Source organism: Sordaria macrospora, chromosome 3 (genome assembly GCF_033870435.1).
Source record: "Sordaria macrospora chromosome 3, complete sequence".
Classification (NCBI taxonomy): domain Eukaryota; kingdom Fungi; phylum Ascomycota; class Sordariomycetes; order Sordariales; family Sordariaceae; genus Sordaria; species Sordaria macrospora.
Genome location: NC_089373.1, coordinates 2822743 through 2848218, shown reverse-complemented (window position 1 = coordinate 2848218; position 25476 = coordinate 2822743). Strand labels below are relative to the sequence as shown.

Genomic DNA, 25476 nt, shown 5'->3' with positions numbered 1-25476 from the left:
AGTCTACTACTCTAGTGTACAATAGAGATCATTATCTTCTGACCACACACCACACGCAACCTCCTAGTAGCAAACTCTCCATGGTATCTCTTAAACAACGCTTGGAACCTTGAGGAAGTTAAAGACCGGATGAAACCAGTGTTCAACCAAAGTGAAAAGCAGGCTAAAAGCAAACCTTCTCTTCTCTTTCATGCAACTTCCACAAACCTCAGCTCTTAACGACCCAAACCCGAAACCGAAAAGGCTTTCATCATTTCGCTTGTTCTCTTCTTTCTCTTTCTATAGGATAATAACTAGAGTTCAATAACTATTAGATCTTCTTCTTTCCCAATGTTCAAACCACACCACACCACACCACACCACACCACATCATCGGTCCCGCCTTGTGGTTCCCATTTCTTCTTTTTATAGGCATCATCATCATCGCCCGCCCAAGTACGTATTAATCCCTCAACAAATGCTAGCACACCTCAAGTTACTTGAACATCGCTTGTTTACTCAAAGTCGGCAGTGTAGGAGAAGCCTCTGAACTCTTCCTGCATGGCTTGGGAGAGGACTGTGTAAAGACGGGTTATGTTAGTTATGAGAACGTTGCATGGTGGAGTTATTATGCGATAAAACATACCTGACTGAACGGGCGTGAGCACCGGAGTGACACTAGTAAATTCGCTATCAAAGTTGCTCGTATCCGTCGCGCTCTTGATCTGGGGCAGGAACGGCGGCTGCACCCGCTTGTGGTAGATGTCGTCCCAGTTGATGTTCCTGAAGAAGGGCTGCGACATGATCTCCTGCGCGTCGGTCGGGCCGCTGCCCAGACGCTGATCAGGCTCGCGGGTGAGCAGCTTCTGCAGGATCGACACGCTGTCTCTGGGCATGTGGATCGGGTAAAGCGGCTCATCGGCCAGAATGGCGTCGTAGATTTCGTCCTCATCTTCGCCGCGGAAGGGGGACTGCTGGAGCAGCATCTGGTATATCAGAACGCCGAACGCCCACCAGTCCACCGCCCTGCCGTACTTCTTGTCCAGAAGAATCTCGGGCGCCATAAACTCGGGAGTACCGCAGAAGGTGCTAGTGGTTGAGCCGTACCACATGTCCTCCTTGCACAAACCATAGTCGGCAATCTTGATGTGTCCGTCAAGAGTCAAGAGAATGTTATCAAGCTTCAGATCACGGTATATGACACCGTTCTCATGGAAGTACTTGAGGGCCAAGCAGACCTCAGCGGCGTAGAACTGAGCACGCTTGGTGCCAAACATTCCACGCTGAATGTGCAACATCAAATCACCACCGCTAATGTACTCCATGACGAAGTAGACTCTGGTCTCTGTCTGGAAGCAGGCATGGAGGTTCGTGAGGAAAGGGTGACGTTCGCGGTTGGCAATCAGGAAGACGCGCTTCTCCGACCTGATGCTTTCCACTTCGTCATTCTCAATGATGAACTCCTTCTTCAACACCTTGATGGCATACAGCTTCCGGCTCTTCTTGGTCTCAGCAAGCATGACCTTGCCGAAGTTACCCTTGCCAAGCACGGCGAGGAAGTTGAAGTGGTCAAGACCGATCCTCATGCCCGTGCCGGGGTCAGTGGCCGATGGCAGCGGCTTCTTGGTCGGGACTGGCACTCCGGAGGCGGAGGGTACCACCTGGTTATCATAGGATGGCGCCACAGGCTGGGGCTTGGAAATAGGTGTTTGCGGATTTTGCTGGTACATTGGTGAGACCTGCTGGGGTGACTGTTGCTGCTGTTGCTGTTGGGGATGCTGAGCCTGGGGTGGGCTCGAGTAGGCGCCGATATTAGCGTAGTCCGCCGGGTTATACTTCCGTTGCTGCGGGGAGCCATATCCTTGCTGTTGCTGGGCGTTGTACTCGTCCTCTCGAGATTCCGGATGCCCATAGCTGCCAGAACCACCGTAGTTTCCACCAAAGTCGGGTATCGAACCGGCCTGTGAAGGCTGAGAGCTGTGCTTTGGTGCCATAGCCGCAGCCGCAGCCGCCGAGGCGGTTGTCGAGCTGGTAGAGGTCCTGTCGGGGCCGGCTGGCCTGGGTGTTGTTTGGCTGTACATGAGCTTGGCAGCCTCGGTTGCTTCAGGGGAAGCGATGGACGTATAAGCAGTCGAACCACTATACGTCGACGTCTGTGCGATCGAGCCGGACGAGAACGAAGTCTTGCTTCCCGGCCTAAGGGTACGCTCACTCATCGACGAAGCCTTATCCTTATGGGTCTTCTTTTGTGTTCGGATACCCTCCAAGATCTGGTTGGCGACAGCCATAGACATGCCGCAGAAGTCAGGAACAAGGTGCACGCATTGCGCGTGAGCCGTAAGAGCACATTCTGCCATAATTGTCAGCATATCGATGCACGCAAAACATTGGGAAAACCCAACATACCTGAGCATTTTCTCGAGTTCTTCTTGGATCCAATTGGTAGCATGTAACCGCAGTGGCAGCACCAGTTGGCGGTAAGGTTGGAGAAAGGAATAAAACGATGAGGGATGCGGTGGTTGATCTTCTCCTCGTCAGGATCGGTCTCGGCATTACTTTTGCTGATACACTTGGTAACAACGCTGGTGTAGCACTTGGTGTGGCAAGTGTACTTGCAGTCCTCGCACTGCATACCAGCGGAATACTTGAGGAAATCACCGCACAGCGCACAGCGCATGATGTTGTAGAACTGCTTCTGGACAAACTTGTGCCCGTACATCTCGTGGACTTCCTCCTTGCGCTGACGGACGGCACCCTTGCGACCCAGCCTGTCCATGCCCTGAGGACGAGACTCCTTCATGAAGTTGAAACTGAGATGGATCTGGCCATAAGGCTCCAGGTTGAACCAACCATCGACTGGCTGTGAAACAACCTGGGATGGCGGAGGCGCCTGGGGTGGGATCATGATGTTTTGCTCCTGCGATCCAGGGGATGTTGGCGGCGCCGCAAACTGAGGACTCTGGGTGCCCATTGGGAACTGCGGCGGAGGAGCTCTGGAGCCAACGCGGTCCGCCGAAACCCAACCTGCGGACGTCATTTCGGCCTCGATCTTCTTTCGGCGAAGCTCCTCAACGATGTCCGAGATTCGGACCCAGAGCATGGCGATAGGCACGGGATGCTCACTGGGCTTATCGTAAACCGTAAACTCGATTTCGTTCGTCTTATCGACCGGGAAAGTGTGGAATTCGGCTTCCCACCTGTCGTTTCGCGATGGTCGTGTGCGAGCAACAATAATGTCTTCAGCCTTGACAGCGATAAACGTTTCGGGGGAGCGGGCAAAACGACCAAGGGGCGCATGGTCGACATCCTTTACAGCCAAAATACGAATAGAAAGAGTACCGCTCAGGGGTTTCCTAAGGGCTGGCAGGTTGATGCTGTCGTCTGTGCCGTTATCCCAAGTTAGTAAAAGGGTGTACTTGCAAAAGCAGCGTGAGGGAGCCAAGGGGATATTACCATCTGGACCATCAACATCAATGTCGATGTGCAACTCTTCATATCTCTTGAGTGCCTGCTTCAAGAGGACGATCTTTTGTTTACTTTCGACACGCTTGGCGGCAGCGTCCAGCTTGCTCTTCTTGTCACCTTCCATCTGATAGAGCTGCACCATCTTCTCAATGCCCTTTAGGTATTGTTCTTCCACGTTAAGCTTGAACTGAATTTGGGACAGCATCAGCTGGATGCGAGGTCCAAGATGTGGGGTATCGAACTTGATGAGATCTGTAGTATAGTTCCGCCATGGTCAGTTGAAGGGTATCTTGATCTAGGAGACATGTCCAACTTACCGAGCCTCGTATAATTAGGACGCGCCCGCGGAACAGCAGAATCAGGAGGACCACCGGGATAAGGACCAGAGGCGGGCATCAGAGGACCGCTGCCCTGACTCTGGTGGGAGCTGTGGCCGCGGCCGCCCTCCTTGGGAGGAGGAGTGGGGGCGCCGTGGCCCTCGAAGTCGTCGACGGACTGTCGGTGGGAGCCCGACATTGGGCTGGCGCCGAGCGACATGTTGTCGACGCCGTGGCCGAGTCTCCTCATCTGCAGCTCGCGCAGCTTCTCCTCGAAGAACTCGAGATTCCTCCTCCCTTCACGCATCTGGGTGTCGAGCTTGGAGCGGACCTGCTCATTGTTTGTCTGCTGGCGCATGGCCTGCGCTGCATTGATCAGAGCCTTTTCGCGCTCGATCTTCTTGGAGATGTCGTGGACCTTGTCTTCGTCGTTCATGGTGGCGGTGTTGGGCCCGGCGGACCGATGGCGACGCGGGGAGATGGATTACTGGTGGGAGAGGATGGAAGGTAAAGATGCTCCGGGCAATAATAATATCTGACGGTGACGGCCGTCGGGTGTCGGTGTCGGTGTCGGCAGCGGGAGAGCGGGGGGGCGGAGAGAGAGAGGGGGAGGAGGGAGGACGACGGGATGGGATCCTGCGGGCTAAAATGCTGCTGGCATGCCAGTATGACGATGCAACGAATGCGTCGTGGTGGTTGTTGATGGATGGTTGAGCACTTCCCAAGGCGAGGCGAGCCAAGGCAAGGCAGCGAGGACGGATAAGGAAGTCCAAGGAGGGATGGATGGATGGAGGTCGAGGGTAGGTACACACTACACTTTATAAGGTAGACACTGCTGCTGGACCTAGGTAGACGAGGTAGTGGCGGCGGGCAGCAATTAGCATTAGCAGAGAGAGAAAGGGTGGCTTTTGCCTTTGATCTTGGACTGAAGCTCAACGTTTCAAGGACTCGAAATTAAGCAGAAGATGAGGTCGTTGTCACAGAACCTGTTCAGGTTGGTATGGACGAGACGGGAAGTTGCTACAAGAGATGGAAGTTTACCGTACCTATATCGGTAGAGGTGGCAGCAGAAGATAGCAGATAGAGGTAGTAGGAGAGGAGGTATGATGCTAACGATGGCGGGGTTTTGTGTTTCGCATCCAATAGGTCTGGCGGCGGCGGCCCTTGTTCGATTCGGGCAGAAGCCAAACACAGCGACAAGCCGGGCAGACGAAGACGACGACGGGATGTCTGGCGCTTGCTGCACACCACTCCCGTCCCTGGGCGGTGCACGCACAGGCAGTTCGATCTCGTTGTACTACTTCCTTAGGTTGCGGGCACGGGCAATAGGCGGGTGCACCTAAACGAGAAGGCGGGATTGGGGGCAATCGGGGGATGGCGGCAACCTCTCAAGAGTCCTTGTTAGTGCGGTCAGGTATTTGGGGTTCAGTTGCACCGAGTCTAACGTCCACTTTTCCCCTTTGAAGAGGCAGGGATCGCTCGGTTTTCATCCAGCATTTTGTGACTTGTTCCCAGTCAGGTGCCTCGCCCGCCATGATGCGCTATCTTTGTTTTTTCATCACAAGAACAATGAAGAATGCCTAGAGGTTGGATATCCCAAGGTCGTTAGCGGTTACGATAAGGCCCCATGCTAACTAATCTCGAGTCCAACAAGTCACAGTTTGTTCTCTTTTCGTTTCACGCAGTGTTCTTTACCAACCCATTCAAGGGGGGGTGATTTCTTGGGCACACTAACAAAATCTACGATAGCCTCGTCTCGGCACATCAGATGGTTAGTCGATTCGACATTTTCTTGGCCTGCCTGGTGCGCTGATACCGTAGGACTTTGTGCTGAACCGGTGGTGCAGGGCACTGGTAGGACTTCACACTTTTTGCCCGGAAATGGGCTTGGGAGAGCCCGAGCCCGAGGGGGTGTCATTCAGTGGGAGAGTGGGCGCAGGGTTGTTGAACTGACTGACGGGTGTCGGGTGTGCACTTTCAATGCCCGTCCAGTTGGTGGCGCTTGGAGAGCTGTGGTTGGACAGCCGAATCACGCTTTGAGAAGAGTTTGGTCACGCCGTCTAACTTGTTTCTTTCTTTCATAACCACCCTCACATGCTAAACGCCTGGCTAGGACAATAGAATTTGAAGAAGAGGTCTGGTGCGCAAGCTTAGGCAACGTCAACAGTACAGCGATGGAGGAGACATCCTCCATTCGGACAAGAAAGGCGGTCACGGTGTCCATCCATGTCTTGACTTGTGACGGGACGAGGGTTAGGGTTGGCCATGGAAGAGCATACGCCGGGCTGAGACGGACTGACGGACTCTCGTCCCGAAGACTCGGCCTGGTTTCCGGGCCGAATGAAACTTTAGGTATTCCGGACTTGTGGTAATGATTCCCGTTCTATGAAGTGAACGAAGTTTGAAAATGATGGGTGAAGCTTGGTATGAAATTGCAAGGATCAAGGGCCCAACTGTGAGCTGGTTAATGTACCAAAAAAACTGACACGATCACGACCAGTTCAAACATCAACAGACTCGTCAGCTCTTCAAACAATCTCCCAGCTCCCCAGGCTGATTCTCGGTTATCCTCGAATGAATCATCTTAAGCACTGCTTAGCTGCGTGAAGAGCATGCCGGCGTCCGTAGGCACACATGCAGGACGAGTGGCAGCATACCCGCACCAGGGAAGCGACTGTTGCGTGTTGGCGGGTGATGGAAGCATAATGTTTAAGGTTGGGTTAGATCAAAGCCGCGCGACCAACATGATCATCGGATCTTTCAAGGCTTTCCAGAGCCGATATCGGCAACTGTCACCATTGAAAAACAACAGAGAAGCCGGAGAAAGAACAGAATCAAGTAACCAAAAAATAGCTTGCTGAACATTTCTAGATCATGATGACATGGTGCTTCGTGACCTTTTTTTTTTTTTGAAACTCTTAGCATCCATCCCCTTAACTCCAATGATATCCTAACCAATATGTACATGCACAACATTCTACAATAACAACTAGTAACACACCAACCGTCAAACCACCACGGCCTTAAGCAGTGTACTGCTTCTGGAGAGTCTTGGCAATGGTGTTAAGCTGGATGTTGCTGGTACCCTCGTAGATGGCACCGATCTTGCTGTCACGGAAGAACTTCTCAGCCAGGCCCTCACGGACGAAGCCCATGCCGCCCATCCACTCGACGGCGAGACCGGAAACGCGGCCGGCGACCTGGGAAGCGTAGAGCTTGGCCATGGCGGCGTCCATGACAAAGTCCTCGCCAGCCTCCTTCTTACGGGCGGCGTTGTAGACGAGGGCGCGGGCGGCGGCGATCTCGGTGTAGGACTGGGCGATCTGGTGCTGCATGCCCTGGAACTCGCCGACAAGCTGACCGAACTGCTTGCGGTCGTTCCACACGTACTTGACGGCGTTCTCCCACGCGCCGAGCGCGAGACCCGTCATCTGTGCGCCGATGCCGATACGGCCCTCGTTGAGGATGCCAATGGCGTACTTGTAGCCCTCGCCGACCTTGCCGAGCAGGTTCTCCTTGGGCACCTCGACGTCGTCAAAGTTGAGCACGCAGGTGCTGGAGGCCCTGATGCCCAGCTTCTTCTCCTTCTTGGCGATGCTGAAGCCCTTCATGCCCTTCTCGACGATGAAGGCGGTGATGCCGCGGTAGCCCTTGCTGGGGTCGATGTTGGCGAAGACGATGAAGAAGTCGGCCTCCATGCTGTTGGTGATCCACATCTTGCTGCCGTTGATCTTGTAGCCGTGCTCGGTCTCGACAGCGCGGGTGGCGAGAGCGAAGGCGTCAGAGCCGGAGACGGGCTCGGACAAGCAGAAGGAACCGACGGTGTTGGTGGCCAGCTTGGGGAGGTACTTCTTCTTGAGCGCCTCGGAACCCCAGCGGATGACGGCGGTGTTGACGAGGGTGTTGTGGACGTCGACCATGACGGATACCGAGGGGTCGACGCGGGCGAGCTCCTCAATACCGATAATGGCGGAGGTGAAGTTCATGCCGGCACCGCCGTACTCCTCGGGAATCTCAACACCCATGATACCCTGCTCGAAAAGCTGCTCGACAATGGAGGGGTCCATGACCTCGGCCTCATCCATGTCGCGGACCTTGGGGAGAATGACATCGTTGGCGAACTTCTGGACAGTCTCGGCCATGGCGTTCTCAACCTCGGAGAAGTGGGTGATGGGGGTTGGCGGCAGGTCGGTGATGTCCCGGCGAGGGGCGGTAGTGGAAAGAGTGCGAGCGCTATGCCGAGGGAAACCTAGTATCAGCATCTTGCGCCCTTTCTTCCCATGTGTCTCCGCTCCTTCTCTCATCCCATCTCTTTTGGCGATCGAACTAGGCATGGGATGAATTGTTAAAAACTCACCATTGGATGACAGGAGTCCTGGAAAGTCTGGGAGCGGTAACAGCCTGAGCCCTGCGGACGGCGGGACGGAGAGCCCTAGTGAACGACTTCATTTTGTCTGATGTGTGTGTGTGTGTATATATGTGTTGTGATTATAGAACCGATCGAAGAAACCTGGCGCGAGTTGCTGTCTAAGAAGAACGACGAAGACAGCGAAAAATTGGTAAGAAAAAAAAAGGCGGAAAGGGTATCAAAATGCTTGGGGGGAAGGAGGGGAATTGGGGGTGTGATGCAACAAAGCTTCTTCGGGTTCTTATAAGTCGCGGGACACGGTACAGCTGCCACTAGTAAAACCACCAGGTGAAAGATGTACCTACGTAGCTCCGTAACCCCGAGTCAGGATGATCCACGGAGCATCATATCATGGAGAAGGACAACAATGAACAGCCAGGGCTCAAACAAGGCAGGTGAAGAGAGGGTCCCTTTTCTTTTTGACATTTGCCTCTCACGCAATGTTCTACACCTGTTCACGTATTTAGTCGGTCACTATGCATCTTCGTGTACAGTAACAGATCATAATCGCAGATTCGAAGCAGAGGTGTAAGTGTACACCTTGGTAGCAGGATACCTACGGACGGGCAAGCGGGACAAGACCGACCTCTCTCCCTCCGATCTCTTCAGAAATTCAAAAAAGCCAAGCCAAACGGGTATCGATGGTCAATGGCATTGGCCGGCACGCGGCCGAGATACGGTGCTGCTGTGGACAACGGCTGGGACAAGTGTCTCGGCTCTGCCGAGGTAAGCTCTCCACCATTCACAAAGCTCCAAACCGGTCTTTTAAGCGGTGATTTCCCCACACATAGATATCCTTGGCCGGGGTAAACGGTGGCCACGACAGGGATGGATTTGGGGGAGACGGAGGACAGCAGATGGGGGGAGATACGGGGGAGGGGCACTCTCTCGATGGACCTTGATGAGTTGATGGCGGGCGGTCGCGCGCCGGGCGCCGGGCGGTCACCGTTGTTGCTTGGATCGAAGGGATGTGGACGAGGACGACTGCGAAAAGGAAAAAAGAAAAAAGAGAGCAAGACAAATGAGAACGTCGCCGTGAGATTCCATGAACATTGCACCTTCAATGCTGCCCGCCCATGCACGAACGGGAATGGGGAGAAGGAAATGCCATGTGACTGTCACAGCTATAACCGATGATTGCCGCACGCGAGCTTACCTAATGAGTTTCCCTAAAGGTACGTACCTTTTAAATCTTGGCATTCCTTATCTCCACGTGCTCCAGCCCGTGACCCAAAAAAGTTTCCGCATCGCCGCTGGGGGCGCCGCCCGCCGGGCCTGCCGTGCGCCTGCCGGGCCTGGCTGGGGGGGGGGGGGGGGGGGGGACCACTATCCCGTACCGCGTGTTGTTGCGCGCCGCGACCGACCCGAACGATTTCGGAGCTAGGTTGTCTTGAAGCCCGGGTTTGTTGTTCATCCATCAGATCCACCGTCAAGATGGCGACGACCTTCTTGCGGAACCTGTTTTCGCAGGCTTCGCCGCTGCTACGGCGGCCGCTGATGCCGTCTTCCTCTTCTATTGTGCCTCAACTTTCTGTCCGGTCGTTCTCCAGCACTCCGGCGCAGAATGCTACTCTTAACCAGGTCTTGAGGGTACGTTATGTCGAAGCCATCACCAACTTACCACCTCAGTTGTTCCATCGTTCAACCCTAACCTATATGCCACCCTTCCTTTGTCGACCATCCCCAACCGGTCGACCCAATCCAACACAATACCCTGCCCTCCTCTATCATCACCACCAACCTACCTCTCACCTCCTACCAAACACTCGCTAACCTAAAGCCTCTTCCGAAAACAGGGCTGCCGCAAACCCCAACGCGCCCGCCACGCCGTCTCCCCGGCTCTCTCGTCCATCAAGTCCCCCGCGCTCAAGGGTGTGTGCGTCAAGGTCGGCATCACGCGTCCCAAGAAGCCCAACTCGGGCGAGCGCAAGACCGCCCGTGTCCGTCTTTCCACCGGCAAGGTCATCACGGCCTACATCCCCGGCGAGGGCCACAACATCTCACAGCACAGTGTGGTGCTCGTCCGTGGCGGCAGAGCCCAGGATTGTCCTGGTGTGAGGTATCATCTTGTTAGAGGCGCGCTGGATTTGGTAAGTTTTCTTTCTTCTTTTTTTTTTCCCCAAGAAAACACTGGATGGATGGATAGTAGAGGAAGAAGAAGAAGAAGAAGAAGGGGGAAGAGTAAAGCAAATGTGGGAACGATGTGCTGACAAAAGATTGTGCGATAAAACAGGCCGGTGTTCCTGCTCGTATGACTTCTCGTAGTAAATACGGCACCAAGAAGCCCAAGAAGGCCGCTGTTGGTTAAGCATACAGCTAGCTAGCTACAACAACAGAGCAAAATTGAGATGATACCCCCTGGTCACAGAGCGACTTGGATGATGGTGTGAAATGAGTGTTGTTGGCTGGAAGTGGTTAACCTTCCTGCACTTGAATCATCATTCCGCATCCTAAACTACTGTATGTGTCCGTGTACTATTATAAGCAGGAAAAGAAACAGAGTGTGCAACATGATACCTAGCGCTGTTCATATCGCTCGTGCTGCGACTTAGGATATTATGGCTACTTATTGGAAACGAGGAGACGAATTGTCCAGCATCATATGTTCAGGGAAGGACGGAGACACTGACTGACCCATGTGCTTTTCTATCCGGTTTATATTTTATACCGCTCAATTCTGATATTCGTTTCTTATCGTTGTCCTTAAGTGACCGTTACATATCTCCTTTGACGCCCCCTTCGACCCCTAACGAACCATCAGACGATTCAGAAAACACAACTTCGTTTTTCCCCCTAACCTTTCCCATTTGTAGGCCCCATGTTTCTAGGCCCGTTCGGTCATACCACAACGAGGATGAAGGAAGTCATTATAACGATAATACAGTCTAGTGAATGTCCGCTTCCGTTTTTGTCTGCGGACCCGTTTCCCCAATCATGAAGCCTTATTCCCCACATCCTCCCAACTACCTCTCTTTCTTGCCTCACTTTAATCCGAATTGTCTTGCCAGCCCTCCGGCTTCGGAAGACCGTTGAGCTCGTAGTACCGCGAAGTGCCTGAAAAGTAGTCATGGGTCAGTTAAACAACTCGGCCAAAGGGTGGAATTACGTGGTAAAAACTTACAAGAATACCCCTTCCAGTCAAAGTTCTCCTTGGGGTTGCAATGACACTTGCGGTCGAGGCGGAACTGCTCTCCGGTAGGGCAGTGGGTGAAGGGAACGTGGTAGTAGGCAATGTCGTTGAAGAAGTGAATTTCCTCTTTCTTCAACATCAAGCCTGCGGCGATCGAGTGGACCGGCGCATCACCCCAACGCTCGTAGAAGAAACCGCCGTCCTGGTCGAGAGACTCAAAGTAGTCGGTATAGGCCTTGGAGCGGAGCCAGTTGAGGCTGCCAATCTCGAAGTTGGACCACTGCAGAAATTGTTAGACTAAGCTTTGTTGCAAACTGTAAACCGTCATGGAGGTTACTTACAAAGTGGCACTTGTTGTAGGTCTTGCCACCATCGTCACTGAGGAAGGCCATGGAGTTGCCCTCGGCAACGTGCTCAGGGTGGTTCTTCATGAACTTGGTAACGCTGTCCCAAAGAGTGGGGATGGTCTCGAAATACTCGTAAAGGCTGAGCACGAAGCTGTACTTCTTCTTGTTCTCGTGCATGTAGCGGAAGGGGTCGTAGTGGATGTCGCAGTGGAACTCGACGCTCGGCTCGACACGCCAGTAGTAGTCGTAGTTCATCATAAGGGGCTGGCGGAAGAAGAAGCCGGACTCGAAACGGCACATGTGGCGGTAGCTGACGCTGTCACCGTAAATGATCTTGCGCTGTCTCATGTCCTCGCGAACCTTCTTGGCCTTCTCCTGGTCGATGTGGGGCGGGAACGACCAGTGCTCGGTCGGAATCTCGCCATAGTACGTCTTGCCGGAAACAAGGGAGGAGGTGACCTTCTTGAAGGTGTCGTCGAACGGCTTATCGTTGAGGAAGACCCAGTCGTAGTTGTAGCGGCGGTTGAAGCGGTCCTCGACCGAGCGGATCGACTTTGCAATTTCCCATACATCGGCGTTGCGAGCCAAGGTGACAAAGGTGGCATTCATGCGAGGGCCGCCACTGACACTGGACAGGTCGTTCCACCCCGGGTCGTTCGGGGTCATGGCCAATGGGTACTTGGCAGGATCGTAGTCGGCGCCGTTGCTCTTGACGGGCGTCTTGTCATCGTGGGCAGCGTCGGTGTCGGTGGTGCTTCCGGTATTGCTTCCGGTAGTGCTCCCGGCGGAAGGCTTCGAGGCTCCGGTGGATTGTTGGAATTTGCCAAAGTTATCTTTCAAGGGGGTCACGACGGATGCCGGAGTAGAGATGAAGTAGAGAACGGCGATAACCTAACGTCATGGTCAGTGGGGCACCGGGGAAAGCGAATAAGCACCGTCAAAGGTACCATCAAAGGCAGAGCACAGAGCAAAGAAGAGTATCAGAGATGAATGATCAGACATACAAAAAAGGCAAAGAGGATGTAGCGCACATGGCGTGCGCTTCCCGCCGCCATGTTGAAAAAATATAGGCCAAACCCAACCTGAAGTTAAGTAAAGTTTGTAGTAGTGTTGACGGTGTTTGAAGCCCGTCGGAGAAATCGTGTGTCGTGTTCACGGGTGGGACGAATGGACAATGGCTGAATGCGAGCCACGGAAGGAAGCGACCCGGAACCTCGTCAATTGCTACTGCACGACAAGTCTGGGAAACTTCCGGATCCCGGGGAGATTTCCGAGATGGAGCTGCAATTGGCGTATGGCCTCAATGGTTGAGAGAAGAGAAACCAACCAGGAAAGAAGATGGCCAGGCTGAAGAGAAGTTGAAATAGGGAAGAAGCGGAAGTTCCCTTGGATTTGCTTGCAGCCCGGAAGAGCCAAGTGTTGTTCAGGGCTCGAAGGCTCAGGCGCAGCGTCTTGCCAGGACAGCCCACTGCAGCTTCGTATTGCCCGGTGTTGTATGGATAAGATGCGGAGAGATGTGCCAGGTAATTGGTACCGCAGAGGGGTGCCACGTCCGCATATGCAAAGGGGTACCCGGACCGTTGGAAGCTCTGCGATGAATGAGAGAGAGATCTGGCACTTTTCTAGACTGTACATACCCCTGGACACTTTTTTCTGATACTTGGGGGGGCAGGATATTGAAGGGATGCTTAGCATGTTTCGCCCTTTTTGCGACAACGGTATATCTCGGAAGGAGTGGTGGGCAAACCAAAGACGTTGCAAAGTACTGTCAAGTACCTTGTTGCGTGATCTTTGGGCCTCTTTACTTCCACTGGTAACGAAAATAAATACAAAGTTCCGACGACTACAACATCAGGAACATCTCCAACAACATCCGCGAGCGTACCTGAACACCCGAAGCTATCATTGCCCTTCCCGTCCGTGATGGTCGCATGCGGCGCATTCCCCTGAGCAGCTCAATGTTCCGGCCAGGACCAAAAAGATTGGTCGCGGGGGTAGGCGGCTGGGAAAGACATTAGGGTGCCCCACAGCTTCGTCGTCACCCGTATCCGCAAGTACCCCATTATTGCGGGCCGCGGCGGATCTCGCGTGGCCTTGTTAGTGGGAGACAAAAAGCCCCCTTGAGAGAAGTTGTCAACTTCCAGGGGAATTGTCCACGTCCATAACTTCACATGTTGCATCCGTCAACAGAGGGGTGGCCGCCATATAAAACCCCGGATGACTTTAGTCAAGCTTCTTGATCCTTCTCCCATGTTGAGGTGTAGCTTACTAGCTTATAATCTTGATAATATGATCTGCTACCAGCCTGTTCTCATTGCTCGTCCAAGTTCTTCAAGATAGGAAACAACAGGGAAAACACCAAGCCATGATACAGCCCGACTGCATATGACCACCTGGCGAAAAACAGCCCCAAGTTACATGCATGTTTGCCTCCGTCCATGTCCGATGTGCTTCACCTGCGTCAACATGGCAAATTTGCAAAAAAAGCACCATTTGAACAGCTGTTCAAATCAGCTTTACCCTATGAGCTTCGACACTTACGTACCCGTTGGTGAAATGGTCGGGAAGAATGGTGGATGACTGAGCTACCTTGCTTATCACAAAATCGAAATATCGAGCTTAATAGTGCTGTTCTCGGCTTGGCAGTAAAAGTTGACCATGAGGTTTTCTCGTTGTCGTCCCGTCCCTTAATACACGTAAAGGTTGATGTTCAGAAAGTACTGTAGTATCGTTCTATCGAACATCGTTATCACCGATTGGCCTATCGGATTAAACAGCTTGCAACTGGCGGTTGAGGATTCCACGACCCGGCAGGCACTGGGCCCTTGGTTGCCGCCCTGCCGCCTGGGGAGTTGCCGGTAGTTAACGCCAAGGCCGGAGGGGAGAGGGTCAAAGTGTCAAAGCGTCAGGCCTACCGCCCGCCCGCCCACATGTGTTGTCGGCTCCATTGGCCCTCCTCGATTGGTCCACAGCTCCCTGATCTGGCTTCTGGGTTGGAGTTGGCCTGACTTCATCCATCTCCGTCTCTTGCGTGTCGCCTTTTGCGCTGCCATCAAGCTACTATTCCCACCTAGCAACCGCATCCACCTCTTCACCGCGGTGCACTCAGTTGCGCCTTCGGTCGTCATTCCACAGCCTTTCTTGCTTCTCTGTTCATAATATCATATCTCCAACCTGAGCGTTGCGTGTTTGTTGCCGCCCTGACAAGCTCTGCTCCGCTTTCTTTGCACGAGTCGCACCGCCGTCGACACGTCGTCTCCTTTACCCCTCGAGTCGCGCATCGCAGCATCATGGTGTTTGGCCAAACCGACCATACCAACATATTTACATCTCGTACTGTACGTTGATCTTTCTTGTTTCTACCATGTGTTGCAGCCTCAGGCTGTCAAATATTATGGGGTGAAAGTTGAGCTGCCATGTCCCTGGCCTTGATGTTGTTGTCGTTGCCCCGCGCTTCAAGAGACAGCTCAGCACCCGACCCTCAGCTCGGTGGGATATCCATCGAGTCGCCCCTCGCTTAGGTAGCTGTTTGAACACTGGGCCTTCAAACCTTCCTGTTTCCCCTTCACCCACAAGTTTGTGAACCTGCCTCACGGCTGTTCCTTCCTATACTTGTCGTCCCACTCGCCAACTAGAGTCTTGTCCTCTCTTTCTTGCCCCTCATTGTTCTCTTTCCCCTCGCTAATCAGCCGAGCTTGTCATCTTTGCGCCTGACTTTGCGCCGCCACGAAGTCCTTCGATCAACGTATACTGACCCTACAACAGTGATACCTCCATAGAATTTTCCCATAAACCCAACAGAGATCACCAACATGTCCTTCTTCAACTTCGATCAGTCTCGCCATAATACCGCCGCTCCCGGCTTCTCCCAGGCTCACGATCCGTTTGCTAGTCTAGCCAACAGGGAGGAGGAAGCCGAAGAGATCGACTTCGAGGACACTTATGACGGCTTGGGTGACCAGCTGGATGAGACCGATGATGTCTTCAACGACGATACCTTCGGCGACGATACCGGCGCGCCCGGTCCCGTAGGAAAAGACTTCGACTTCTTTGGCCAGACCGCCAAGGTCGCGGACGTCATTGAGGAGGAAAATGTTCGTTTCAACCGCCAACAACCGGCCGCCAAGGCTCCCCAGCCTGTCGCGCAGCCATCGGCCTATACGTCCACCGCCGGGCCCTCCTACGCCGGACCCTCGTTCGGCGGACCGTCGTACAACTATTTCCCGCAGGCCCCGGCTAAACCTGCTAGGACTGGCTATGAAAAATACCACGAGCAGCCGATCGAGGATCTTCAGGTTGACGCTGCTCTCTGGGGCGTCGCACCCAAGAAGCAACCGCCGCCGCCTGCTCAGCCTGCCGTTCCTAGTGCTCCCTCCGGGGGCCGCAAGATGCTGAGTCTCGAGGAGGTTGAGGCTCAGATGCGCGCCCAGGCAAAGGCGGCTACTCCATCTCCCGCTCCTCAGCACCAGCCCCATCAAATCCCACATGAGCAGGCTTACCTCTACCAGCAGCAAGCTCAGAACCAGCAGCAGGCCCATTTCCAGGCCGGTGTTGTTGAGCCTCTGTACCATCAACCGCAAGGGCATCCCATGACAATCCTCCAGCGGCCTCACTCGAAGCCTGCTACGCCCGCCCAGCCCTCGTCCCAACCGCCCGCTATTCAACAGCATCAGCAACCCGTTGCTCCTCAGCAGCCCACTCAGATTCTGCAGAACCCCAACCGTCTTTCAGGCGACGCAGCTAAGATCGGCCTGCCTGTTCACCCTACGCCTCCGACCGGTCCTCAGGGCCACAGGCAACAAGGTTCTCTTCCACGACAGCCCCCTATGGTTCTTCATCCCGCCCAGCTGGCTCAGCTTTCGGAGGAGGAAAAGGCTGCGTATCTCGAGCAAGAAGCCAAGCGCGCGAAACGCAACCACAAGATCTTCCAAATGTCTCGCGACAACGGTATTATGACGCCACAGGACAAGAATTTCATTACCCGAATCCAGCTCCAGCAGCTTGTTGCGGCCACCGGAAATCCCAATGAGCACGGCACAGACGAGTCACTTGCCGAGGACTTTTACTATCAAGTCCATAGTCAGATCCAGGCTGGCCATCGTCAACACCCCAGCCAGCCCCTCAACCAGTTTGCTCAGACCTATCTGTTCCAGACCGGAAGCCGCCAGGGAGGTATGCGCCGTCATAACAGGGGTCCTGAGAACCACATGCAGAGGATGGAACAACAGGTCCAGCGCGCTGTTGAGGCGGCCAAGAACAAGCCCAAGAACAAGCAGCTTGTTATTGAAGGCAGCTTGGGCAAGATTTCCTTCAGCAACGCCAAGACCCCGAAGCCGCTTCTCAACATCAAGCGTAACGACAGCGCCAGCGATGTGAAGAAGGCACCGCATCCTATCAATGGAAGGGACAAGAAGTCGGAGCTGAAAGCTCTCGAGTTGGTATACACCACTCTCATGAAGATGGAAGACCACGAACGCAACATGCCTATGGCGCCTGCCGAGGATGATCAGGAAGCTCTGAACAAGGTCTTTGCATGGAGCAACGAGGGACAGGCCTTGAATGAGCAGCTCTGGAAGGCTCTCCGAGTGCAGGATATGGAGCAGCCGGGCCGCATTCACCCCTTCATGGCCCTTCTTTGTTACAACAAGGGCAAGAAAGCCATACCGCGCATCTTCCGTCACACGAACCATGAGCAAAGGATCACCATTTTCACACGCATTGTCCTGAATCTCGATCAACTCGATGTTGTCCGCGAAGCTCAGGTTACAACTGATGACATCCAGTTCAACGCCGCTATGCGTGAAAACATTGAATTGTTCTCAGCTGCTATCGTAACTACGCTGTTTACGTTCATGAACGAACTCGGCCTCGACCTTGTTGCCGGCATCCTTGGTCTTGTGTGCACCAGGAACGTGGACATCATCGCCAAGAGCAGAATCGGCGCGTCGATGCTTACGATGATCCTCAGTAGAGCGGAGCTCATCAAGCACAATGGCGGAGGCAGTGAACAGGATTGGCGTTCTTGGTAAGTTCCCCTTTACACTACGAGACATGGACCGCATGCTGACAATGTTACGCAGGGATATGACCTACACTCAGTTCTTCAACCTCCTCGAGCCCTCTCTTCCGTACATCTTCCCTGGCAGTCTTGCCACTGATCAAGATACGTACGTCTGGCAGCTTCTCGCGGCTATCGGTATCGGCGCTAGCCCCGACCAGCAGCAAAGACTTGTCATTGCTGTCAAGGACCGTGTCATGGACACCGTCAGCCTCGCCAAGACTCTTCCTCCAGCACTCGCCACGGAGCGCCTGTCGAACGTCAACCTCTTCATGCGGTCGATCGGCCTCGATGTTGAGCTGCTTCAGTAAGCGACTCTGCTACAACAACATACACACACATTGACTATGAAAGTCGGTTGAATAAATCATCTGGGCGGGTGATTTAAGCAAGGACGATTATCATCATTATTATTTGAACGGAAAAGTTGCGTTGAATGCATCGCGTTTTGTCAGCGTTTTGAGGTGCACGGAAAAAGCGTAGTGCCTGGGCCATCGCGATGGGGATTGCGTACCCCAGCAGACATTCTTGGCTTACCTCCATACTACTAGATGGTAACTTCCTGGGCGGGGAGGAGGTTGTTTCTTCGAAAGTTCCAACATTTGTATTGCCGGGAAAAGTAGGAAAAGAACTTGGCGGTTGGCTTTTTATATAACTCGGCAATTGTTGTACGGATGGACGGGATGGGATGAAACGGGACACCTGGTTGTAGAAGAGGGGAAACCAAAAAGGGGTTGGGTCAGGTTTTGCGAGGCAAGGTCATACATCATTGATCATTCACCACATCACTCTTGTCACCATACCGATGTTGTTATGGGACAGGTTATTGAGAAGCAAACCTGTGAAGAAGATGATGAAGAGGGGAAAGAAGAGGAGTCAAGCTGTAGGGTATCGTATATTTTTAAAAATTCATAAGAGAATTTATCGGTTAACCAAAGGGTATGTTATGGTAGTAGCTCTTGGGTGGGTCTCCCACTTCAGAAAGGCTCGGCCTCTTGCGCTTTATCTTTCGTATTCGCCCTTCTTTTCCACTCCCCTTGAGCCTTTAACCTTTGCCGCCTCAACTTGAGATGCACGAGCTTCTTCTCTTACCGCCGACAGTCTTCGACTCCTAGTCAAGTTGCATGGCATCCGCCGTTCCCTTTCCCTTGCTGTTGCTAACCTGGACCTTCTTGGCCGTCGCCGTGGTCTTTTTCGTGCCAAAAACCGAGGGCACCGAAACCGCCTCCTCACCGGGCTTCTTATCATCTGGCCCCAACCCGTTGATCGACCGCAGGATCTGCTCTTCGCCCCAATCCGACTGCAGTCTGTTGACCTTCTCAACCAGATCTGGCGCTCCACTGTCGTCCGTCGGTTCTGCCGCCGCCGCCGCCTCAGCTTCCTCCCCATCCTTCTTCTCTTCCTTTGCTGTCTCCTTCTTTTCTTCGTCTTCTTCCGCCGGCGCAGCATTACCAGCAGCTTCGCTCGACCTCAAAAGCATGCACTCATTATACGTGTCCCACGCCTCGCCGTGCTCGTCGTGGTACCACTTGAGATTGTGCCAGGGTTCCGTCTGCACAGCGCGCAAGCGGTCCGCCATGGTCTCGGCTGCGGCACCGGCTCCGCCAGTGTCTGACGACTTGATGGACATATGGATCGCGCGGCCAGCCGCCTGCTTGTCGGCGGGACCGTTGGCGGCGGGGCCGGGGCCAAGGCGCGAGAGACGCTCTTGCTCGGTGGCGGCGTCGAGGTAGGGCGCTACGGGCCGGAGTTGGACGAGGGAGGTTACGGGGGTTAAGTGGAGGTTGTCTGTTTGGGTTGAAAGTGAAGGGTTAGTGAACTGAGGATGAAGTGAAAACAGGGAGGGGAGATGAGGATAGGTACGGGGTGGACTCACTTCCTTGGAAGACACCAACCATATGCTTCACGTAATCCTCGCCCGCGCTCCGGCTACCCGTCAACTTCTGGTCGATGATAGCTTTCCCCTGCGCCACAGCCTCAGGCCAGCTCAGATTCTGCGCCTCGTGGTCATCGTCTCCGTTGTTAGCAGCACGACGGCCACCAGCACCAGCACCAGCACCAGGACCACCGCGTGACGATCCTCCCTGTCCACCAATGTTGAAACCACCAGCCAGTCCCAAGCTACCGTCCTTCTTGGACTCCATGCTCTTGGCTAGCGCCACACCCCATGCGATGCCCTTGGGCTTGTTGTAGCCATCGCCCGTCTCGAGAGGGATGTCGACCTCGTAGATGCCGGTTTCGGGCTTCACGCGGAAGCTGTTGATCCGTGGCGGCTTGATCGAGGATGGGTCTTGGGCGGTCTTGGTGACGTAGCGGAGGACGACGAGCTTGCGGTCGGAAGGGAGGGGCGGCTTGATGAAGACGTTGTAGGTGGCGACGATGGGGTCGTCTTCGTCGAGGTTTGTGGTCGTTGGACGTGGTTGGTCCGAGGATGATGCCATGGTTGTTTTTGACTGCTGTTGGAAGGGTTTGTTGTTTGTTTGGTTCCTGGGCGGAAGATCTTGTGTCTCTCTGCCCTCTGCTCGGCGAGGTGATCGAGAGGTGATTGTTCGGAGTGGTTAGAAGTTCTTCGGAGATGACGGTTGTAGACTATGCGATACTGGGGTTATGCCTGTCCGTAATGGCGATTATTGTTCTCCGGGTGAGTCAATCGGATAACAATGGTATTGTATAATGTTCAAAGTCTCGATGGTCGGTGTTTGGTGAAAGTCTACATTGACTCTTGCGGATTCTAAGATGATTTGGCCAAGCACCTCTTTACACGGCTTCGATTGCCTGCCCCGCGATGAGGTTTTGGGAAATTTTATGGTGGATTTAAAGGCGACAATCCCGGCAGGCACGACTTCACAACATGAACGCGGGAAAGGAAAAGCAGGGGTGGTGAAGCGGGTAACGCCCCGCAGCTGCTGACTGGCCCGAGTACCCATGGGCGTTCGTCCCCAACCCACCTGGAGCGCCGTGGGCACGGTTTGCGCAGCCCCTGTGGAACGCCCTGTGGACGGGCTGATGCACCCCACCAAGGATCTCCGCTGCTGCCCCTGCTGGCGCCTTCTAGGTATACGTAAATTCATCGTCAGTGCCACCTCAATCTCACTTCCCATCTCACTGACTCCCCGTCCACCAAAACATTTGAAATCGAGATCTCCGTCCCGACGTCAAATAGCATTGGATCTCCCACCAGGTCATCCTGATCCTCGATAACCGCTGCCCGTGCCTTTTACCTTTCATCCTATCTACCTCACTCACATATTTTGGACTCGTTCCGTAGTCCTGCGACGATCCTCAAGTGACATTTAATAGGTGTCTCGGCTCGTTCCCAAACTCCGAAGACCCAATAGCAGCCAATGGTCATTTCGATGAGAACGACGTCGGAGACTTTCTTACTGTTGCATTGGTGACTTCATTTTATTTTTCCAGATCCCTCCTCACAGTCCAATACTGGTTTGTTTACAAGCCCGTGTTAGATTGTACATCGACAGATGCCGAACCAACACTCCGATAGCGCAGTGGATTACTTGCCGTCTTACTCCACCCGGTCGAGCAATAAAGTGCTCGCAACAACCTTGACGGTCCTCTTCGAAAAGCTCATTTCGAAGCTATGGCTCTTTGAACGTTGAGACATCTTCACAACAAGCGGTGAAGCCACCCAATTCTGGTCAAGGTATGACAGTCCGGACTTCTCTCCGTCGGTAGCGTGGTGGGGGTTGACCAAAAAGTCGGATTCAGTCCAGTCATCTGGCGGCATCATGTGTGAAGGCAGACTCATCGACAAGACTTTCCCCCCTTTTTCTCTGCTTTTGTCATGATAGGTATCGTCACCGACTACTTTACGGGGGAGCATGCTCAGCTTTCCGCTCCTCATCAAAACCCTTCATTTACTGGAGACCTGGACAACGTAATGTTCTTCCCCAGGACAATCTCGTCTTCACACTGGCATCAGGCCAGGGGGGCTTCGAGGAGGATTTCCAGCCTGTGTCGATCCTGGTAAGGCCCTACACTAGCTCCGCGGTTTTGGCCACAACCGTTCAACGAGCATATCGTCATGCACGTTCTATACATTGTCCGCAACACTGTGCTCCATCTATTTGCCATGGTTCTGCAGAAATCACATGATGATCTCTTCTCCTTCCTGATCGCCCGCTACTTCATCTTATACCAATCTTTGCCGTGTCCACCTCGAGCTGTCCAAGGTGTCACCCGTTGTGTTTGTCCCCCTTGGTTGTTTTACCTTACCCAGAAGCCACCAAGGACATTACGCAGAAGACGTGGACTTGAAGACAACTCAAACCCTGGAAGATACGATCCTTTCCGGCATTTCACTGTAACCCAACGGCCCGGCACTCGTGCCAACCAAACCAGCCTCGTAGGGTCCATCGTGTACCGTCTGGCTGGGACCGATCTCAATTCAGCAAGACCCGAATACGACCAGGTCGAATTAGACGTCAGCTGCCAACAAGCAGTCCAGCATCACCCGCTTGACCGAGGAAGGTTGCCAGGTGAAATCCCCCGGCAAGAAGAAGAATCCCAGAGATCTTCCTCTGCCATCTTGCAATAATCCTCGTACCGGGGGAGAAAGAGAAGTGGGTTTGTTTCCGAGTTTGAAAGTAATACAATTAACCAGTGACTGACTTTCATAGTTAAGTGCCCGGTATCAACTTTGCTCGAACTTTCAGGTCGGGGAGCCAACCGGACTATCTGCACTCGACAGCCCCGGTCATCCTAATAGCAAAGCTTGATGGCTCTCTGTTGATTCAGTGCCCTTTGTTTGTCGACCACCAGTGATCTTTGAAGAAATTCACATCATTCCAGGTTTTTTATGGTACCTTGACTGGAAAAAGCAATTATAATACTACTACTCGGCGGAAAACCAATCCATAAAGGCGGTCAGTATTCAACATCCTCGCCTCGACTCAGCAATAACATACTTGCAAACGCCACTAATTCCCAAGTCCTCGTCTCGCCAATTTGATAATCACGAACAGATCAACCACATTGAGCGGACCAAACTCCGGTCCGTGTGCTCTCCTCATCAGGAACACTGCGAACTGGTACGCCACCACGCCAACACATCATCGTCATCTCGTCAGCCCGAACATAACACCACTTTCTCGACCCACCCTCTTGACTTGGGATCGCCTCAGCCACATACGGAGATCGCCGCCGGGTTTTCAGGGGCTGGGTAGGGTACCTCGTCTATACAAACCTCGAGTCCGACCCATCTACCAATCTGCTAGGGTGACCGTGGCGAGAGGCGTATATCCTTCGCCCTTACGTACAGCTGCTACAAAGTTTCTTTCCCCTCGATGCTCCCATCGTCCTCGGCATGCATGAGGGCAGGTACGGTTCTGAGGCCTATGTGCTGTACAGGTCCGAAGATAAGAAGACGACGGCGCCACCCTACAAGTACGGAGACCTTATAAATGAAGATTATGGCCCTTCAATGCTGGGAGCAATATGGACGACATGGAGCATTGCTGTCATTTTCGTCGCTTTGAGGTTTTGGGCGCGGTCCAGGGTTGTTAACGGGCTTGGGGCGTCAGATTGGTGCATTTTGGTCTCTCTGGTTAGTTGACGGCTAAGCTCCTAGCACACAACATTCGGGCATATATTCTAACATGATTTTTCCAGATAGTAGCAGCAGCAATGTCCAGCAGCCTCACCCTTGGTTTGTTACCAACGACCTAGTTTGAAACAAGGAAACAAAGTCTAACAGACACAGAAATCGGATCTGGTTTCGGCAAACACGCATGGAACGTCGATGTTATGGCCAATTATGTGCCTCTAATGGTGGTGAGTGCCGTTGGCCTGCCCCTATATCATCGAGTTGCTCGTTCCCGCCACATCGTCGGGAAATCACGCTGACCCAACCTACAATGATGGTTATAATAGGGATTCTGGGCCTCCGTATTGTTCTACTTCCTGTCGCTGGCGTTGACCAAGATCTCTATCTGCCTATTATATCTCACCATATTCACCGTCGAATCGGCACGCCGCGCTACATATGCTGTACTCGCCATTGTCTGTCTTACCAGTGCCTACACGGTATTAGTAATTTTCACGGCTTGTATACCACTGGAAGATTACTGGAATCCGAACAAACCGGGGAATGATAAGACCCCCTCTAACTGTCATGACACCCAGTGGTACTGGAGCTGCACAGGGTGAGACTGCTTCTTGATCTTACATTGCTTCAAATCCCTCAAACTGATAAGCTAACACTTTTTGCCCTTGGGCGTCCTTAGTTTGACGATAATTACGGACTTTCTCATATTTCTTCTCCCCATCCCTATCGTGGGTCCTTTGAAGCTGCCTCGGCGACAAAAGCTCTTTGTGATTGGCATTTTCGCCGTGGGCTTCATGTAAGTCCTTATCTTCCCAGCCGCATACTCTGACTGGCTGAAACGTCGTGTACTCACCACTCTCTATTGCTATCCGAAAGCGTCTGCATCATCTCACTGGTCCGAGTCTTTTACCTTCATGGTTCCCAAGAAATCAAAGTGGAGGACATGACCTTCAGCACCGGCAAGCTCACCTACTGGACCGCACTCGAAGTCCACATCGCCATCGCCGTCGCCTGCGTCATGACCCTCAAGCCTTTCATCGTCCGTTTCTTCCCCGGCTTCCTCGACCCACACGCCAACAACGACAACAGCCCCGAATCAGGCGCCACGGGTGCACCCACTGCCGCCAGCAGCGAGCCGCCTCTGACGGTAGGCAGAAGACCGTGCCGCATGCAGCGTCTCTCATGGATTGAAATACGCGATGGGGGATGTTCCACTAAGCGAGATGCCGGTGAGCGGGAGGGAGCGATACAAACAGTTTTTCCATCCTTTCCCAACAGCAGCCGGGAGGACGTCATCCGATAGCAGGCCGACATGCGACATGAATACGAAGACAGCAACGACAACAAGGACGACGAACTATAACAGCACGACAAACTCAGCAGACTCGATGAAGGCGAACAGCGTTACTACGTCTGTGTCAATGTCATGTAGGGAGGAAGAAGACCTGAACAGTACGGCGGACTTGAAAGGGTTTATGCATACGGTGCATAGTCATAGTGACAATGTTTCGGTGCGTACCGGTTCCCGTACGGGGGATCTGGGTCCGGAGCAGGCTGTTAGGTTGATGTAATGGATATTGATTGGTCATGTCATAGGGTGCTGAGAGACGAGGGAAGAGGATGGAATATGGATGGACTCTGGACTCGGACGAGTCAAGGTCGACCGTTCAGATACCTATAGTTCCACAGCGCACACAACTAAGGTATGGCATATGGACACCCTACCCTAAGGGACAGACACTAGCCGTTTGTCAAAGGGGGCATCGGTATGATCAAAGTGCGTGTCGTGGTGTGTATATATCATATTATAATGAGAAGCCATTCAACCCACATACTACCTACCCACCTACCCACCTACCCACCTACCCACCTGCCTGCTCTCCATCCATCCCGTTCCTGATTCCATACCTGCACCTCTCCTACGCAAGGCCCCCCCCCCCCCTTCTAACTTTGGAATTCAATTCTATCGACTTTTGGGGCCGGGGTAGATCACGAGCGTCGTTCTTTCCAATCAACCGAAGCCAAAGCTGAGAGCGGTGCTAACTGATTCACTTTCTGCGTGTACCGCGTGGGACCTTTGTTTATTTCTTAGACGCGGTGGGAGGCTTTATGTTAATGGAAGCGAAGGTGCAGGTGAATGTTACAACTCTCTGTTGGATCTGTGGAATTTTTACCTTTTTTTTCCGGGGGGGCTTTCTTCCTTTTTTTT

At 53.4% G+C, this 25476-nt stretch overlaps 7 protein-coding genes across 7 annotated transcripts; 3 read left to right on the top strand and 4 right to left on the bottom strand.

Moving 5' to 3' along the window:
• Positions 1 to 10: 10 nt before the first annotated feature.
• SMAC4_04666 (uncharacterized protein) lies at positions 11 to 5222 on the bottom strand. Its single transcript, XM_003346445.2, has 5 exons — positions 3762 to 5222; positions 3433 to 3696; positions 2386 to 3360; positions 626 to 2329; positions 11 to 556 (listed from the first exon to the last, which is right to left on the bottom strand). Exons 1-5 carry the CDS (start codon positions 4195 to 4197, stop codon positions 495 to 497), a joined length of 3441 nt encoding a protein of 1146 aa, XP_003346493.1. The 5' UTR covers positions 4198 to 5222; the 3' UTR covers positions 11 to 494.
• A 1453-nt stretch (positions 5223 to 6675) lies between these two features.
• On the bottom strand, positions 6676 to 9433 carry SMAC4_04665 (uncharacterized protein). The gene is made up of 2 exons (XM_066090154.1): positions 8119 to 9433; positions 6676 to 7994 (listed from the first exon to the last, which is right to left on the bottom strand). Exons 1-2 carry the CDS (start codon positions 8208 to 8210, stop codon positions 6785 to 6787), a joined length of 1302 nt encoding a protein of 433 aa, XP_065946507.1. The 5' UTR covers positions 8211 to 9433; the 3' UTR covers positions 6676 to 6784.
• A 41-nt stretch (positions 9434 to 9474) lies between these two features.
• Positions 9475 to 10672, top strand: SMAC4_04664 (mitochondrial 37S ribosomal protein uS12m). Its single transcript, XM_003346443.2, has 3 exons — positions 9475 to 9759; positions 9966 to 10259; positions 10403 to 10672. Exons 1-3 carry the CDS (start codon positions 9604 to 9606, stop codon positions 10475 to 10477), a joined length of 525 nt encoding a protein of 174 aa, XP_003346491.1. The 5' UTR covers positions 9475 to 9603; the 3' UTR covers positions 10478 to 10672.
• A 467-nt stretch (positions 10673 to 11139) lies between these two features.
• On the bottom strand, positions 11140 to 12971 carry SMAC4_04663 (uncharacterized protein). The gene is made up of 4 exons (XM_003346442.2): positions 12651 to 12971; positions 11641 to 12537; positions 11291 to 11579; positions 11140 to 11223 (listed from the first exon to the last, which is right to left on the bottom strand). The coding sequence occupies exons 1-4, from the start codon at positions 12699 to 12701 to the stop codon at positions 11156 to 11158; spliced, it is 1305 nt and encodes a 434-aa protein (XP_003346490.1). The 5' UTR covers positions 12702 to 12971; the 3' UTR covers positions 11140 to 11155.
• Positions 12972 to 15411: 2440 nt separating this feature from the next.
• Positions 15412 to 18611, top strand: SMAC4_04662 (uncharacterized protein). The gene is made up of 2 exons (XM_003346441.2): positions 15412 to 17671; positions 17727 to 18611. Exons 1-2 carry the CDS (start codon positions 15459 to 15461, stop codon positions 18013 to 18015), a joined length of 2502 nt encoding a protein of 833 aa, XP_003346489.1. The 5' UTR covers positions 15412 to 15458; the 3' UTR covers positions 18016 to 18611.
• A 204-nt stretch (positions 18612 to 18815) lies between these two features.
• On the bottom strand, positions 18816 to 20535 carry SMAC4_04661 (uncharacterized protein; the record flags this gene model as incomplete). The annotated part of the gene is made up of 2 exons (XM_066090153.1): positions 19581 to 20535; positions 18816 to 19492 (listed from the first exon to the last, which is right to left on the bottom strand). The coding sequence occupies exons 1-2, from the start codon at positions 20143 to 20145 to the stop codon at positions 18816 to 18818; spliced, it is 1242 nt and encodes a 413-aa protein (XP_065946506.1). The 5' UTR covers positions 20146 to 20535.
• Positions 20536 to 20816: 281 nt separating this feature from the next.
• On the top strand, positions 20817 to 25142 carry SMAC4_04660 (uncharacterized protein). Its single transcript, XM_066090152.1, has 8 exons — positions 20817 to 21365; positions 21431 to 22284; positions 22347 to 23267; positions 23333 to 23369; positions 23424 to 23494; positions 23594 to 23865; positions 23947 to 24063; positions 24144 to 25142. Exons 3-8 carry the CDS (start codon positions 23028 to 23030, stop codon positions 24568 to 24570), a joined length of 1164 nt encoding a protein of 387 aa, XP_065946505.1. The 5' UTR covers positions 20817 to 21365; positions 21431 to 22284; positions 22347 to 23027; the 3' UTR covers positions 24571 to 25142.
• The last annotated feature ends 334 nt before the right edge of the window (positions 25143 to 25476 follow it).

Bases quoted from the DNA above. Each gene is read 5' to 3' on its own strand.
- SMAC4_04663 (XM_003346442.2), bottom strand. From the start codon at position 12,701: ATGGCGGCGGGAAGCGCACGCCATGTGCGCTACATCCTCTTTGCCTTT. The intron at 12,538-12,650 runs GTATGTCTGATC...CCATGACGTTAG, and splicing joins ACATCCTCTTTGCCTTTTTT to GTTATCGCCGTTCTCTACTT. The intron at 11,580-11,640 runs GTAAGTAACCTC...CAATTTCTGCAG, and splicing joins CCTACAACAAGTGCCACTTT to TGGTCCAACTTCGAGATTGG.
- SMAC4_04666 (XM_003346445.2), bottom strand. From the start codon at position 4,197: ATGAACGACGAAGACAAGGTCCACGACATCTCCAAGAAGATCGAGCGC. The intron at 2,330-2,385 runs GTATGTTGGGTT...CAATTATGGCAG, and splicing joins GAACTCGAGAAAATGCTCAG to AATGTGCTCTTACGGCTCAC. The intron at 557-625 runs GTATGTTTTATC...GTCTTTACACAG, and splicing joins GCTCACGCCCGTTCAGTCAG to TCCTCTCCCAAGCCATGCAG.
- SMAC4_04662 (XM_003346441.2), top strand. From the start codon at position 15,459: ATGTCCTTCTTCAACTTCGATCAGTCTCGCCATAATACCGCCGCTCCC. The intron at 17,672-17,726 runs GTAAGTTCCCCT...AATGTTACGCAG, and splicing joins GAACAGGATTGGCGTTCTTG to GGATATGACCTACACTCAGT.
- SMAC4_04660 (XM_066090152.1), top strand. From the start codon at position 23,028: ATGCATGAGGGCAGGTACGGTTCTGAGGCCTATGTGCTGTACAGGTCC. The intron at 23,370-23,423 runs GTTTGTTACCAA...TAACAGACACAG, and splicing joins GTCCAGCAGCCTCACCCTTG to AAATCGGATCTGGTTTCGGC. The intron at 23,495-23,593 runs GTGAGTGCCGTT...TGGTTATAATAG, and splicing joins ATTATGTGCCTCTAATGGTG to GGATTCTGGGCCTCCGTATT.
- SMAC4_04665 (XM_066090154.1), bottom strand. From the start codon at position 8,210: ATGAAGTCGTTCACTAGGGCTCTCCGTCCCGCCGTCCGCAGGGCTCAG. The intron at 7,995-8,118 runs GTGAGTTTTTAA...CCCTCGGCATAG, and splicing joins AGGACTCCTGTCATCCAATG to CGCTCGCACTCTTTCCACTA.
- SMAC4_04664 (XM_003346443.2), top strand. From the start codon at position 9,604: ATGGCGACGACCTTCTTGCGGAACCTGTTTTCGCAGGCTTCGCCGCTG. The intron at 9,760-9,965 runs GTACGTTATGTC...TTCCGAAAACAG, and splicing joins CTCTTAACCAGGTCTTGAGG to GGCTGCCGCAAACCCCAACG. The intron at 10,260-10,402 runs GTAAGTTTTCTT...GCGATAAAACAG, and splicing joins TTAGAGGCGCGCTGGATTTG to GCCGGTGTTCCTGCTCGTAT.